At 33.6% G+C, this 17,818-nt stretch overlaps 2 protein-coding genes across 4 annotated transcripts in view; one reads left to right on the top strand and one right to left on the bottom strand.

Annotated features, from left to right (window-relative positions):
* The window catches only part of LOC149485307 (uncharacterized), a 28,328-nt gene that overhangs the window by 4,680 nt on the left and 5,830 nt on the right, over nt 1-17,818 (top strand). For all 3 annotated transcript variants that reach the window (XM_089700051.1, XM_089700050.1, XM_089700049.1), the window contains exons 2-3: nt 8,997-9,097; nt 15,441-15,557. In XM_089700051.1, the coding sequence (XP_089556177.1) occupies nt 9,035-9,097; nt 15,441-15,557 (180 nt within the window). In that variant the 5' untranslated portion in view covers nt 8,997-9,034. The remainder of the gene's footprint in view (nt 1-8,996; nt 9,098-15,440; nt 15,558-17,818) is intronic.
* mmm (missing minor mitochondria) lies at nt 10,348-13,856 on the bottom strand. The gene has a single exon (XM_089700048.1). It carries the CDS (start codon nt 13,692-13,694, stop codon nt 10,437-10,439), a length of 3,258 nt encoding a protein of 1,085 aa, XP_089556174.1. The 5' UTR covers nt 13,695-13,856; the 3' UTR covers nt 10,348-10,436.

Here is a 17,818-nt window from a genome sequence, read left to right as displayed (position 1 = left end):
ATGGGCAAGGAATATTTTGATTTTTTTTAGGCCCCCAAATATATGTACACTATAAAGCCTGTAAAACTGCCCTTGAGGTGTGTTTTTTAAGGGCAGCTTCTGTGGGAGGCAAATTTTCGATCTGCCTATCTGTGTTTGTTTAAAATTTGTTTGCAACACTCATTTACTGTCACAGCGGGGTAAGATGTGAAAAACAAACATGTACTTATAATACTTATAAAAAAATATAAGTTCTGGATAAGAGCATCTTTAAAATATCGTGACCATCCTTACGCTATCATGCATTGTAATAACAAACTTTTCAATTTCACTGTCTGTATATTTGCCACTGTAAAGTGTTTCAAATCCTCGTGTGACATTCGGATATGTATTCCATACCTTAAATGCATGTGTACCTATAGTTCTTTTAGACCTTCTAGCTTTGGAACACACGATATAGTAGTAATAGCCAAAATAGTGTTAATAAGAATTATTGTTTATAAGAACAGTCGAAAGATATGGCTAGTACAAAATATCGTGTGTTCCAAAGCTAAAAGGTCTAAAAGAACTATAGGTACACATGCATTTAAGGTATGGAATACATATCCGAATGTCACACGAGGATTTGAAACACTTTACAGTGGCAAATATACAGACAGTGAAATTGAAAAGTTTGTTATTACAATGCATGATAGCGTAAGGATGGTCACGATATTTTAAAGATGCTCTTATCCAGAACTTATATTTTTTTATAAGTATTATAAGTACATGTTTGTTTTTCACATCTTACCCCGCTGTGACAGTAAATGAGTGTTGCAAACAAATTTTAAACAAACACAGATAGGCATATCGAAAATTTGCCTCCCACAGAAGCTGCCCTTAAAAAACACACCTCAAGGGCAGTTTTACAGGCTTTATAGTGTACATATATTTGGGGGCCTAAAAAAAATCAAAATATTCCTTGCCCATCTGTAATAAAAAGAAAAGAGAAGCTTTGAATTGATAAGATGTTGGTACGTGAAATCTTGTAGTTCCGGATTGAATACGCCAGCTCAAATGTACCGAATTATGTAATTGTGGAGGTGGTTGTCATTATTATTAATACAAAAACGTTCTATTATTATATATCTTTATTTTTAACAATGTTACCTGACTTCATTTATAATTTAAAGATGATTTAAAATCACACTAATATTATAAAGACGAAAGTGTGTGTGTATCAGTTAACGAGGTTCTAACAGACAAGTTAACATGGTATGGGACAAATAAGTACGAAACACTCGATGAACAAGTCAGACTTGCACTTGGCTGGTTTTTGTTTGTTAGTATCGCTTATTTTTCGGGTCTATTAGCCGTCCCCTATGCTGCACTAACGAGCGTTACTATACTTCCTATAATTTATTTGACATTGAAAATGGTAAAATATATATTACATGTTAATGTTTTTATAATCTGCATTTAATGGCCTTTCAGACAGTATTTTTTTATAAACCATGTTTAATAAAAAAATATGAAAATATACTGGTTTGTTTGGATTTTGCCACTACCAAAAGTTCATTATTTTAAGGATTGTGACATATTTTGCTAGGGAAACCTAAAAAACTGGTATGGGGAATGAATCAGGCATCATCTAGTTACCTGAAAACGATACCAAACTTGACTCAAAGGTCCAAATGGCTCCGCCAGAATTTATTTTCGGAGCGCCGGGCGCTCTTTTCTATAACCCCCCCTCCCTCCTTTCTGCAGGGGAGTAAAGACTGGCTACCGGGCGATTTGGGCTTAGGTGGACGAGTACAACATTCGTACCAAATGGCATTGCTTTACTCAAAAATGTATACCTTTTCCCATAAGAAAACGGACTATAAGTAGAGTAAGTCAAACTGTAAGCTGTGTAGTTTTCAAAATAAATAAATAAATAAATAAATAAATAAATAATGAAAACAACCGCTAAAATATGGAATGGTCTAAGTATTTATTCAATAGAAGCAAAGGATTTCCACCGGTCTTGTTTATTCGTCCTATATACACAATATAAGTAAAACCAAATGTGTTTAACTTTATTCAAGTAGCTTTTCATAATCATTTCATTTTCATGAATAAAATACGTTCAGTGTATTTAATGCTTTAAATAATTTGCACAAATGTAAGTCATGAGTAGGAAATACGACCATAAATATAGAGAGTAAGTTTGCAAATGAAAAAGATTTTATTTTAGCTACATAATTAATATTTTGATTGTAACATTTAACTTTAAATGACTATGCATGATAATTAGTTTTAGATTAGATTGGTTGCCTTACAGCAATCGCCTTGTCTTCTTTATATTTTTTAAATGTCGTTTTGTATTAATTTATTTGCTTTTGTTCAATAAAGTAATTCTCATTCATTCGTATCAAATAATGTCCGTAGAATCAATCATTATAGTCAAAGCAATGACTTATATAATATAGTGCTAAAACTTAACTCAGGTATGCGTATTGAAACTAATATACTTGGATAAGCAACTTTAGAGTCTCTTAAATTAATTTATATCTATAGGAATAGGAAATCCGTATGCCTGAACATTATATAAATTAGATTTATGTGTAATATTGATTATTTATTGGACAATAACTATTATCAATAGTAATAATTTTGGTTAGAGCTGGTAAACTAATTTTGCAATCAAGATTACTAGCACTTTACTTGTACGTATTTTGCGAATAATAAGAAGATCATAGTACCTTTAAAACGATTCATTACAAGTTTTAACAACTTAAACTGTTCCTGTAATCAAAAAGGATCCGTTTTAAATGCAAATGGTTGAAGTTCAAAACTTCTTTGGTATAAATGTTGAAGTTGAACCATTTGTTGGAAAATTCATAGATATTGAGTAGATTATATGATTGACTTAGATAAAATACAACTAGTTGGTACAAAATCAGTTTTTTATCTATTATTTTTGTGTGTGTGAACCACAATTCCAAAAAAATGGACGCCTTAGGAAAGCACGCAATAAAAAGGTCTGTTACTCATACAGTTATAATACGATAACGAATATTTATTTTCTTGATGTTATAATTAAAATCATTACTGCTACGCTATTCATATGATTCATAATTAACTACTAAAACTACTAACTTAATAAAATTAAAATGCATGTTTATATTGGCCTATTATCGGACAGGAAAGCTACTATTAAAACCATGCACAAAACAAAACTACGAGAAAATTCTAGAATATTTTGGAACATGATGAGTCACGACTGTAATATAAAGTGCAACACCTATTATTGTCTACAACACTCGCGTATAACATGAGAACATTTGTGTGCATATGTAAAGAAATTCGCCAAATAAAACAAGAAAACGCGCATCGTTATAAAGCAAAGACTTTGAAATACACGTGGATGTATTGTAAACTTGGAAGTGATACACAAACCAATTAGTAGGTACTTGAAATATAAATACGCTACCAATTTACTAGTTATTATTCTGTGACGCTTAGCTGTGACGCTACTTACATGCGTATATTTTTATAAGCTGTTATTGTACATTATTTTTTTATACGTTGTTATTGTTCTTTGTTTTATAATATTCAGCAGCCATGTTACGTACAAAACTCGTTATCCCTTTCTATAATATAATTTAGGACGGTTTTTATCGTTTGAATAAGGAGATTGACAAACCTGAGATTCTGAGATGTTCATTATGAGTCTCAAATGCGTTTATGTTTATTATAAGCTTGTTTTTAACAAAAAAATAAACCGCTAACGGATCGAAATAAATTGCTTTTAAAAAGTCTAATAGACGGCGTAATACAAAAATCATTTAAACACTTTATCTAGAGCATTTTTACCTATTAGCTTGGCTATTCTAAGTAAAATTATTGACAAGATTTAATACTAAGTCCAAGCATTTCCATTTCAAACATATTTCTGTCTTTGTTCTGAAATTTCAACGATCCACGAGGATCAATATTAATAATTCATTAATAAAATGTACCTACGAAGAATAGACAAAAATATCAATCGTATAACAAAAATACATGAACTCCAATAATTTTATTTGTGTCCAAACCTCTCAGCTATTTACATAATGTCAACTCTTAGAATTCTTATTTCCTTATAAACGACCTATTTGGATCAGCATTATTCGTTCTTTGCCAAAACTTACATCGCAATTTGTAGAACCCAATTACAAATGAACAAGTCATACGTTGTACTATGAAATATGTATTCATTACCATAACTCTCTACCTACTAAAAACATTTATTGTAATGTCAATTAGTATTAGCAATCATAATGTTAAAAACAGAACGTCTCTTTCTTCTTTATAATTCAAAAAACTTAAAAAAAAACAGGACATTTAAAATCTTATCGACTCTATAGCAATACCATTGAATATTAAATGACAATAATGCGAATAGAAAAAGAATATTAATATTTCTCAAAGCACACAAACAAAGGGAATGCAAATTCTCTTCATTAAGTTGTTTGTTTTATTTCTAGGTAGTATTCGTCTAAAGTAACTCCGGCACGCTCGTTATAACCGAATGAAACGTTTCAATGGACCACAACACTACACTTTCTTTCATTTACTTTTAACTAACTAGACGGGGCGAAACTTTGCGGTTTTGCCCGCATAAAACGTAAGAGCCTTAAGAAGTCACATTAAGTAAGATAATGTCATAACTTCGCAATTCTGAAGAAGAGCTTTGATGTCGGAAATATCAGACACGAAGACAACAAAGACTTCACGTGTTCTGAGCCTGGGCAGGGGCAAAACTGAAATACATATATATTTCTTTAAAAGTCAATGTCGATTCATTGAATACAATGTCCTTATCGACGAAAGTTACATTTAATTCCGTCCACCTAACAATTCCCTGAAATCGAGCGTTTCTTTTAATTTTTTATAACAAATGTTTCATCATCAGCCCATATACGTTCCCACTGCTGGGACACGGGCCTCCTATGAGGGTACAGGCCATAATCCACCACGCTGGCCAAGTGCGGGTTGCGAACAAATGTTTATATTCCCTCATTTGTGGCAACTTTTATTGTTATTCTAAAAAATGGATATGAGCTGATGCCTAGGGTTATTTCTAACCTTTCATACCGTATTAAGCGTTATGAGCATTTAAGAAAACATTCACACAAGCTTCTCTAATGTTTCTTCCACCCTTATATATTATTATTATCTATATATGTTTCTCATTTCCATAATACTCGGGTACCACCAGAAGGACAGTACCCGGATCTTTGGAAGGCTTACGTGGGGACACGGATCCAACACGCAGAGGCCCTTTCGAGAATTTTAATGTGTTGTGGGACACCAGCCGCAGCCTGCCCATGACTGCACTATAGAGATACAGCCCTGGGCAGTCCGCGGCCGATGTAGGACTATTGCAGGGTATGGAAATTTAATGATTGGGCTATGGATTGGGATGCTAAATGGACTGGTACTGAGGACTATGGGAAACTATGGCACCTGCCTTTCTACTAAAAGAAAGTAAAAATATGTTGGCAGGTGGTGACTCGCCCTCTCACTGTATGGGCCCCCGAAATAAGTCGCTGCAATAGTGCGACAAGGGGGCAACATATTGTGAGCAGCTAAGGGTGGAGAGGCGTCCCTGGACTTTAAACTACGATCACGCGCTCCCTGAGGGTCCAGCATCACGTGCCCACTCGCCACTTACGCTTCGCATCCACCCTTCGAGCTAAAAGCTCTCGCGACTCCACTCTGGCCGGCCGGTTAAGGCAAGCCAGAGGTGGGGGTCCTCGTCAGGCTTCACTCCGACCGGCCGCTGAAGGCGAGCCGGAGATGAAGACAGGGGCCTCCCCCGGGAGCACTCGGTTCCCGCGGGGTCGCTACTCCCCGACACCCCGCCACAAGGTGTCCTGCGGGTTGACTGATTGCACGGGTGGAATATCTATTGTCACGTAGACAATAGATATTCCAACCGTGGGCGATGGGGTCGTCACATCCCTACGCCCTTATCTATATATTATTATTATATATAATTATCTCCAATAAAATTTGTGAATAAATTACCCCTTCCTTGATACTGCCAATATAACGCTTGTCTTCTCTGAATATAATCTTAATAATATAACTACACAAAACAATTTCCTGATACGCTTGTATCGCTATAAGCCCACATTATTGATATCATGTAATATTATGAAACTGCTTATTATTATAAGAGCACCTAGAGCATCCAATAGCTTCTCCTGATATGAGCAGAAGTGGGGCAATATTTGGAAAACTATATCATCTCTAGAGTACTCAGGTATATTGCTTTAACGTCAAAGTGCATTCAATTAACTAATGAGAACTGCTTTTAAGGTGCAACTATGGTTCGAAATTTGCCTTGCTATAATACCTAGCCGGATGTAATTCTGCATTATATGAAACATTTTTGTTCGCAATTCTACGTTATTATCGTGGCGTAGTGACGAGGTGTGCTTCTCAACTACTACACTTGTAAAAGTGAAATCCAAAACAAGAAAATACTTAAGTTTTTGGGTAATTTGTCCATTCCAGCATCGGAATCGAAGACCCCCATTAGTTAAAGCATTTCCTTCATGGGCAGCAATTTAACAGAAACTACGCTTTACAGAATCGTCTCGAGACGAACGTTACGATAGTTCACTATTTTCTGTTTACCGGTCCCTATGGGCCATTCTGCGAAGACTTTCCGCTTTTAATGTAGTTTGGAACTCATTAAAAAGAAGTCGAAGAAAATCTTTTGCATGCAATGTATTATTTTTTCTATGCCTCAGGGTATTGGGTTTATTATAAGCTGGAATTTATATTAGATATCAATCCAAAATGTACAAATAAAGATGGAACGTTGTTACGTTGTACATCGCTTATTGTGTAACAATTAGAAATCAATAAAAAATTACCACGCCTTAGATCAGAGTTCGATATTGATACCCACCGCTTAATATCTTCCTTATTTAATTGACTTCAATTATAATAATTAATGAAATATTTGCATTGTACAAAATAGTCCAACTTCTAGTTAAGGGAAAACGTGTGAACATTATGCACAAAAACAATTCTCAACGAGCATCATTGTTATTCAAATATTTTGTTACCTCTCTTTTCACGTGAAAACAAGCTGCAGTATTCTTTTATTCTAGGGAAAAACAAGCAAAAGCATTTCTGTCTATTGTGTCGCCCTTTGCAAAAATAATAAGTGAAAAGCGCTTGAAGCTAAAAGAAAACAAAAACTGATAACACAGTTTGACACTCGTGTACTGTAATGCAATAATTGTTATTTACTTATGAGGTGAACATTTTTTTATTGATGTTGATCAAGGTCCATTAGTTCTAAATAATAAGTATTAAATATTTTACGGCTAATATTTTGTAGAAAAGACGACTGTAAGACCTATTTTTAATATTGTGTATATGTATTGGAATATTTCTTTAAATGCAGTTCTTTTTCTTTTTAAAAATAAAGAAAATTTGCTTTCAAGTACTTCCCCTCCAGGGCTAGATTTCCACCCTGCATATGTATGTAGAGATGAAACATGATAATTAGAAGTCCACACAGGATGGCCTATATAAAGAAGATCGATGGATAAGTATCAAGTTCCATTGGAGCACGCAAAAAGGCCATTCATAGGGATCGTTTATTCTCATTAAAGCCTCATATACTGCAGCCCATTAGCAAATTAGTCGTAGGCTTGGCACTCTGTACGATTGGATTGGATTTACATATATTACCTACAAGGAGTGTTGGGTGAATATTTCAGTATTTTTTGAGCATGTCTTTACGATTCCTAAAGTGGCTGTCCTGACGCAATAATCGTAGAATAATGTAGGTAATTTCTTCGAATACTGCTGCTGTATTCGTAATTATTATGCTTTGCGTTTAATAATGTAAGTACGTTTTTAAATTTACTGAGTTTAATTTTTGTTTAAATATAATGACTTTTACAACTGCTTGTACTATTCCTTTCTTGGTTATTGAATCGAAAAAATTGAAATAGTGAAGTACCTCATTTTAGGGTTCCGAACCTCAAAAGGAAAAAGAATGCCTACCATACAAAGTTATGAAATTAATTCGAGATTCGTGAATGGAATTTCTTTACGAAAACTCAATACCACATTGTATGATAATTCATGAAGATTCTTTATGCTTTATCGTAGGTATAGAACCTCCATAACTTTAAAATAAAAAGATAAAAGAATTCATTAGCTATACATAATATATTTAAACGTAAAAGTCCGTTTTATTTAGAATAACAATATAAATTACAATATTATCAAAATGCTTAGAGCGTTATGAGAATAGGTACATGGCATTCGTATCTGCGTCAGATCAAATTGTTATGGCCCATTATTTTGATAATAAGACATTCTCCTGCTGTTAACGTAACAAAGCAATCATCAAATTTCCAAAGCGATTTCCTCTTGAATGTTTTTGTTTGAATATTTAAAAATGGTTAAAAACACTGTTCAATATAAATTATCTCATTCCAATTGCATATCTATGTTATGAATCTCGCAAATTAATAATTTCCATTATGGAGGAATCGTTTTTGTCTGTCTGGGATGCAAAATTGTAGCAGCATTAGCAAAAAGCATCGTTTTTGCCTTGGCTATTACTGCCAAATTAGAGCTAGAATGATATGAATTTTGATATTAAATCCGTTAAAAATTCACATGCAATAAGAAGTTTCAGTAAACAAAATGAAGTCTAATCGCTAACTTTTCGAAATCAAATTTGATGGGCATTAAAACCATTACCTTTGTTTGTGAAATAATAATGGAAAATATAAAGATATAAGAGCTATAGGTAGATGGTTAATTTACTATCGTAGTCATTGACAATCAAAAAGGTGTAAATAGGTTTCATATTTTGCACAGAACTATATGTATTTATATTATCTGAAAGATTTACGGATATAGGTATCTGCTTAATTTATATAATCGGTTCACCTTCCTATTTTCATTTCAAAGGGGCATGAAAACTGAACAAATTAAACAATCAATATATAATATTTATTCTGTTTCAGATTGTCCCGTAAACGCAAACGCCGCGGCCGTCGCATTTATGAAGCGAAAACTATGTGCAACGTCTTTCAGTTGTGACGACGATATGGAAGAATTAAATGCAGTATGTATTCATTTATTACTATAGTATAATAAATTAAATAAATTAACAAGACATAATTATGTTATTAAACAATGATTATACAAAATAAAGACATGAACATTTAAAGCATGCATGTAATTGTAATATTTACTCGTATAAAGGATCATACAAACCCATAACATAATGAACATGATGATAAAACGTATATAAAATCAATGATGCAAACAGAGAATTAAAATGAGACCGTTGATAGAAAAACGAACACAAATGTTTGATCGGAAAAATTAGTGATTTCAGAATGGCGACAGCTTAAAACCTAATTGAGGGTGGGTGGAAGCCAAATGTCACTAGATACTTGAATAGGCAAATATGGCTTGGGTTTCTTAAAGGGCAGAGAAAATTTATGTTAATACTAGCTTTCCGCCCGCGGCTTCGCCCGCGTTTTCAGAGAAAAACCCGTTCCCATAGGATTTCCGGGATAAAACCTATCCTATGTCCTTTCTCGGGTATCAAAATATCTCTATACCAAATTTCATGCAAATTGGTTCAGTAGTTCAGGCGTGATTGAGTAACAGACAGACAGACAGAGTTACTTTCGCATTTATAATATTATATAGTATGGATTTATTTCAGGGAAAACAATAAGGACAACATAGGCTTATAAACATCATGTTTATCAAATACTAGCGGTCCGCCCCGGCTTCGCCCGTGGTACATAATATTTACGTTTTCTCTACATAAAAACCATCCTCGTACTTCAAGGAATATAATAAAAAAAGAATGATCGAAATCGGTTCAGCCGTTCTCGAGTTATGCGCTTACCAACACATTTTGCGATTCATTTTTATATATAAGAAAGATAGACCAAATCGTGTGTCAATTTTCGTTAATTTAACTATTATTTACAGTCATAAAATTATTTTTGAAAAAAAAATGAGTACTAATTATGCCAAGACAATTATGTAAATTAAGGCAAGTTCATTTCAAAAAATTTTATAATTTTGTAAATAATAAAATTAACAAGGTTTGTACTTGTTAATTTTTCAGCGGTAAAACATCAAAATATTCACAAGAAAAACTCTATTTTCAGTACCTATATTTTTATTCTTTTGGTTATATAATTAGAGCATTATATTAAGTTAAAAAATATGACATTATAAATCAGCAATGTTACAATGCAATAAAGAATTACAGCTGTATGTATCTTCACACTGTGACTTCAGGATTTCCTTTAGGCCTACAAAGAACATTCCTTATTTATTTATAATAAATTAAAAAAGTATCAGAATATTAGTCCAGATATTGATACCTAAATCAAGGAAAACTTTGTTTGTCAAAGTATCATTTTGCAAATAACTGACTATAATTCCCCTTGGATCTCTTCATCTTCAACTATCTCCTGGACTACTTTTGTTTCTACAGTTGGAGGAGAATAATTTGTCCCTTCTTCAACTATTCTACATTTATGAAGCTTTATGAAATCTTCATGTGCGTTAAGCGCTTGTCTTCTTTCTGTTCCTTCAGCTAATGTTGCTTCCCATGAAAATGCTACCTTAAAAGGATTATCACGGACAGTATTAAGCGCACTATTCTTTAACGAAGAATATTCTTGCAAATATGTTTCTTTTAAAGTGCTCTTTTTTCCTGGCAAAAGACTCTTTTTTACCTTTTCCTCTTTTTTAATTGCTTCAGGGAATAGTATAGCAACGGTATCGTTAAAAATTGTTTTTTGATTTTTCATTATCTCTAACATTCTTCTTTCTTTTTCTAACCGTTGTGCTTCTAATTCTCTTAATGGTTTTTCATGCTCAATCAATTCGGCCCTATTGATTCTTTTTTTGACTGCGATAGTTCGTTCGATCAATTTCTGTATAATTTTCTGCCACCTTTCCTCTGGGCCGACTACTTTCATTTTTTCCTGCCTTCTTGCTTCTGCTTCTTCTTCTAATTTCTTCTCTTCTTCTTCCCTTTGTTTACGTTTTTCTTCCTCTTTCAGAGCAAGAAGATCTCCTTCTTTTCTCTTCATCTCTAATAATATTTCGGGGTTATTGCGCATCCACTCATCTTGCCATTCCATGAATGACTGCATTACCTTTAGTTCACGAATAATCGTAGCCTCCATGCGGCCAATATAGGTTGGGTTTTCTATCATGAATATCGGTGGATCTAAGAATAACCTAAAAGACCCGTTAACATCGCTCACACCAATCATATTTTTAGCTAAAGGTAATGTATGTAAGCTGACACCAGTCAACATATTTCCGGATAATGTTTGTATTGCAATGGGTTGATCACTTCTTAATAATAAATCCCATACTTCTAAATCACCTTCAGAAGTCGTAATGAAAAATAAACTTGGCTTATATAACGACCAAACACCAGCGGTTAATCGGTACGGACGCTTTTTCCAAGTTAATGGTTTCCCCATTAATTTATCAGACCAAATTGCTAATATTTTACCACCAACAGTCAAAGTTACATGAGTTATAAAAGGATTTTTTTGAGATGAGGCAACAATCCCATCATGTATGCAGCAACTAAATTTAAATTCTGCATATTCTGAATTCACAACTTCTCCGGTATTGAACTCATGTCCTTCCCAAGTAATTTGAACTAGTTCACCATGTTGAGAACCACAATAAAGGATTGTATTTATATCAGCATCACATTGTCGCACAATTTCTGATTTAAAATATTTTCTTCCTGATCCTGTATTCCTTGGCGTGTATATGTACTTTATAATGGGTGCATTCATGGCAAAGCTTTGTAAAGGTAAAGAAGAAACTTCCCCCGCAGCGCCAAGTTTTAATTTATAACATGGCTGTAAAACTCTGTCTAAAACTTTAAATTCTGATTCATCGACTAGTAAACCCAAGGGTCTTTGTAGCACTCTTTTTGACTTCTTAACTTTTTTTCCTTCAAATTGGGTTACATTTTCTACTGACAAATTCCATATAAGGATAACACCATCATCTGAACCGGTAAAAAACATCAAAGACTTCTTTTGCGGGCGATTTAAAACCATTTTGCCTTGAGGAGTAACAGTAAAATTAGGTGAGAGCCAGTTTATTGATGTAATGGGACCATAGTGACTTGTTACGAGGTTGCTCAGAACTGTTGGTTGAACTACAGCATTATCCTGGACATTTTTCATCCAATCCATATGAGCCTTCATTGCAATTCTATATTTTTCTCTTTTCTCACTCAGGACCTCGATTTTCTCAACATTTTCTAATTTATTTGATATATCCCATATAATTATTTGCCCGTTAACGCAACCACCTATTAAAATATTTTCATTAAAAGGACAAAACGAAAGAATTTTTACTTCTCGTGGAGCCTCAAGATATAATTTAGGCAATAAACTATCAATATGGGTCCAAATTAACACAGGATTTATACCATATACCGCTCTTTGAATAGGGTCAGCTCGACTACTTACAGTTTTCATAACCGTTGGCGATCCATCTGCATAGCATATTGCGACTATACCCGACCACATTGGATGAAAAACTGCACATGAAATATACTTATCTTTCGCTCTTACGTCGGTGAAACAAACATATTCTTCAAAAGTCATAGTATCATAAATATCGACTGTTTGCTCAGAAACTAAATTTGGATAATCATTACAATACATATCCATTACTGTGTTCAGTTCTACAATGGAGTTAACTTCATTCTTCCGCGATTCCATAAAGCTATTAATCATTTTGATATAAGATGGACGCCTCATACGTAACAAAGCATTTTTGTAAGCTAATAACCCTACCTCATCTGAAGTTCCCTTTTCATCTTCCTCATCTTCATCAGAGCTACCAATCTTATTAGCACCAACTTCGTCATTCTCATTGGCATTCCCAGTATCGCCTCCCGCATCAGTGTCATCGACTTTGCCTAAAGCATCTGCTATTGATTGTGTCCACATATTTTGTGGATATTTTAACAAAGTTTGAGCATGGCTGTGAATCATGGATGGAGCTGCTTGTGTTGCACAATCTACTCTTCGACGAAAAACACTGTTAAACTTTTGTCTATATGGTGTTAATTCTATATATCCATCCCGACTTGAATTTGTATCCCTAACCTGAAGAGTCTTTGGGTCATTTTCCTTCGGAAATTTAGCACGTATTTCTATCTCCATTAATGGTCTTTGATTTATGGGTATGAGTTCTTTAAGTTCTTTATCGCTACCCAGACATTTCCATGGCCTTGGTTTTTTCTGCACGGCTTTTTCCAATTTCTTTTCTTGCCTTCTAATAAATCGATCAGACTGTTGTTTGCAATGTTCTTTAGCTTCATTAGTACAACAAACATAAAACTCATCGACATCTTTGGATTCATCTACGATATATCCCATCAAGATCTCTTCACCTGGGTAAGCTTCTAGCAATCCTTTTAATGGAAAAAATTCTGATAACTCGCCTCCTAGTTCAATTGTTTCCATAACCTTGGCCTTATTAACAGATTTCCAAGGAAATTGAGCATTTACATGGGTGCCGATTACAAGTTCTATTTGATTCTGCGTTTCTTCTCCAATAACAATCTTATGTACTCCTTCAACATCATATTTAGGTATAAATCTTTTTCTGCGGGGCAATGGTTGCTGTGTAGACATTTTACTTTCCAGCAAATCTTCTGTGAATATTCAAGAAATACAAGAAATAAATATAAATATTTATACACCGTCAATATCAGAATACTTTATTATTTATCTAATTGTCAAGTTAAATCAAATTAGCAATGACATTATTACTATTGTCAATAATTTTATTTCATTTTTATTGGAGTATATTTTTTGAGTAAAAAAGTTTGACTTCATACTTTTTATAACATTAAAGAATATCGATTTAATTATTTCTTGTACATATTTTCATAATATAAATCTACTTACTTTCAGAGCTCTCCGTCTTATACAACGTATCCTCATCATAACTCGAGTCGGAGGATTCATAAGCCTGTATAACCTTTTTCGTGTCATCTTCGCTATCTGAACTGCTCATTAAGACCTCATTCGCACGAGAGTTAAAAAAGCGTTGCGTTAAAACCCGGCGTTGGCGCTTTTTAAACGTTCTCTCTGTGGTTGTTCATACTTAACGCTTTAAAATCACTCATGTCTCGTCTCTGGCTTCAGTAAGACGTGGAAATGGTTTCTGCTAAAATAATTACGTAATGTCAGTTGCGTAATATCTTTATGATATTTATATTATTATATTTGCTTAGAATTCCTCGGAAAGTTTGTTCTTAATAAACTACTTGTAGGTACCTACTTAGGTATTTGTTCAAACTCGTCATCGATAAACATGTTACTTAAAGGAATATGATAAAAAAACCTACTGTTTTAATTTTTATATGTTAGGTATATTTGAAAGAAAGAAAGAATGGCACTAGCGATTTGTGTTATTAAAAGACGAAAAAGGAAACGAAAGGCATTCTGGGTACATCCTCTGAATGAACAGAGATACTTAAAAGGGCAGTTTGTGACACTGTACGAAGAGTTAAGGCAATACCCCGGAATTTTTTTAATTATTTTCAAATGTCTATAACGATTTTGAATACAGGAACGGACGAGACTCCACATCTATAATTAATAGTTCGGGATCAACAATCCACGACATCGTATCGATTTTCTGATGATTATAAGCACAACAAACACGTGCTACCGCTGAGCGAGCGTGCGGCATACTGAACGCAGCGCCGGCGCTTTTTTAGCGCTCGTCTGAATAATAGTAAGAAGTTTCCTATGGTCTATTTTATTTAACGCCCAACGCCGAGCGTTGAAAATAGAACACTGCGCGATAAAAAAGCGTCGCGCTTTAAAAGCGCTGACGTGTGAACATATACTTGGGAATGCATTTGTTCTATTTGGACGCTTTTTTAACGGACGTTAAAAAAGCTCTCGTGTGAATGAGGTCTAAATGTGATGAAAAGTACACTTTATATACAGTATCACAATCAAGTTGCCTCTAGTTAAACGAAAAATAAACGATAAATATCATTCACAAATAAATATCATATACGCCTGCGCGTCTTGTGGAGGTTACGATGGTACTGAATGGTACGTAGGGTGGTATGGGCCTGAACATGATTAAGGGTTTGTTTATGTTTCCCGTTTACTTACTAAAAATATTAACATGAATACAGTTGTGATATTTTTGGGTTTTGGTATCAATTAAAAATCCTCGTAGCCACATAGAGCAACTTTTTCTAGAGATGAAACGGTATGACCATTTACAATTTTAAAGAGTAAATGATGAATCAAAGAAAATATTATAAAAATAGAACGAGCACGTTAACTTTACAACTAACTATAATATATTTACCGTGTTATTTAGAAATAAATATGATATTTTATATTGTATAGGCCTCGCTCTCCCACCGTAAGGAATCCGCAGTGCCGTTGACGGCAGCGGGAGATCCGATCTTCAACCATCCTTTTGGCTATCCCTTGGCTGTTGTACTGAGACTACGGGTGTTACAGGTAAATAACAATAAAATAATATATTTGAATGACACGTAAAATAAAACGGTACTGATTTAATTCACGTTTTATGAGTTAACACGTCACCTCTACTCTACATTATCTAAATATTCCATGAATTTGGCTTGAACAAGGTTCCTATATTGATATAATTTTCAATCAACCTAATAGTATCTGTTTTCGATTAGTAGATACATACCTTCATAAAATCATCTTGGAAGATAAACCATACATTTTCCCAATATTTCGATCTTGCTAAGGCATTGATAATATAAGAAATGTTTCATTGAACATTATTCAAAGGTATAATTTATTTATCTTCGTTCATATTTCAAAGTCTACAACATTATTATTTCTTGTAAAATACAACAGAACGTTTTAACCGCAAGCATACCGTGCAATTTAAGCTTCGAGAAATAGCAAGAAATATTTAAATTTCATTTTAAATTCTTATTTTACAACAGTTTACGAGGATATTTATGTACCTGCATTTTACTTTTCTCTCCCGCAAATACAAGATACTTAGCACATTGTATTCAAGAATACTTTTACCTATTTTTATCTTCTTGTTTTACTTTTTATATTGAAAGAAATGTAGGTGTTCTACTTCTAATGGAACCCATTTACACAATACATAGCAAATTTATGATAAGCTTGAAATGGAATGTTGGTCCTGAATAAAATAAGAATAGGAAGGTTTCTGTTTCCTCAATCCCGGAACAGTGTAATTATCTTGAGTATAAGCTCGCACTGTGTTCCCAAACTTCTTGACGGTATAATAACGAACGCGCTCCATTGCGCATTGAAGCATCATAGTTCGCCATACAATTAATAAATAGCTACATTCAGACAATACAATGATAATAGGTTTAGTTAGAAAAGAGCGTGTGTGCCGAGCACATATGTGTGAAGTGAAACTTCTTTGGCAAGATACCAAAATCGTCGCCTTACTCCATGACGTGACGGTATTCGTATTGCCATGACGCATACCTACTTGAAGTTTTACTATCAACGCGCCTGAATAAGTTTCACTTCAAAACAAAAAAACGCGTTTTAATGATAGAAATCGACTAAATTTTCTGAACTACATTTATACGTAAAGTAATTATGTATTTTATCCTGGCGATGAGATCGATAATCAGGAAAAAATATAGAATAAAGAAATTATTTTACTGTCACCTATCTTTGATAAGTGTAGAAAGAATAAAACCTTATCATTTGAAATGGTTCAAAATTAGGAAATTAGGAGGTAGTAAGGAGTGGGATACAGACAAACACACAATAATAAAATTGTGTTAAAAAAAGATACTATGTATTATGATAAAAATATTCCTGATATTCCTGTATAACAAGCAAATAACGTCTAATATTATCGTTTCTATATTATCTCATAATGAAAAACGCGGGAAATATAATAGATATTGAGTTACCGCCACCAATCCTCTTTTTGAACGAATCGTAGTACGCGTTGAGAAATAAAGGATAAAAGGTAAAATATAAATAAAGTATAATATATTTCAAGCCGACACCATTGTTGATAAATCGTTGAATTGCGATACAATAAGATTTGGGTATGAAAATAACGTTTTATGCTCATATTTTTAGAAACATATAAAGGGTTATAGAACGGTCGACTGAATATAATGTAAGATTTTAGAAGCTGGATATGAGCAACTTAATAATAAATTTTGTGTATGAACACATTTGAAATAACTTAGTTACATTTAATGGTGATTGCAAAACTACGTGGTAGTTAATCCTGTTGGAATCTAGGGCATTCTAACTCCGAAGTTTGGGTTGTAGCTTTAGAGACCTAAACTGTCTCCAAGACTTAAGATTAACTGTTCTGGTAGGTATATCAAGAAAATACAATTTGAATTTCAGTTAAAATCAATACTAAAAATATCCCTAAAAAATCGAGTGAAAAGCGTTTTTAAAACTCTGATTAATTAGTCGTAAAAACAGCTTTATTTACGAAAAGAAACAAAAAAGTAGTTCAAAAGGTCACGTCAATAATTTATTGGTTTTTCAACCTAAAAACCTTGTTCAATTGAGACATTAATTTTCTACTAATAGCCAGACAATCCAAAAGTAGAAATACGGTGAAATCTAAAACGCTATTCTTAAGAGCATTTACTTCCAGCTAAAGGCAAATAACTATAAATTCACGTTTAAATAATTGCTATCAGCCCGAACTAAATCCGGTGGAATCCTCAAATTACTCACTGTTTTACCTGAGAGGTAGTTGTGCGATAACGTTA

Source organism: Colias philodice, chromosome 10 (genome assembly GCF_061535455.1).
Source record: "Colias philodice isolate Cphi_HAF_F1 chromosome 10, ilColPhil1 Martin Lab GWU primary, whole genome shotgun sequence".
Taxonomy (NCBI): Eukaryota; Metazoa; Arthropoda; class Insecta; order Lepidoptera; family Pieridae; genus Colias; species Colias philodice.
This window is presented reverse-complemented; position numbering and strand designations above follow the sequence as displayed.

Bases quoted from the DNA above. Each gene is read 5' to 3' on its own strand.
- mmm (XM_089700048.1), bottom strand. From the start codon at position 13,694: ATGTCTACACAGCAACCATTGCCCCGCAGAAAAAGATTTATACCTAAA.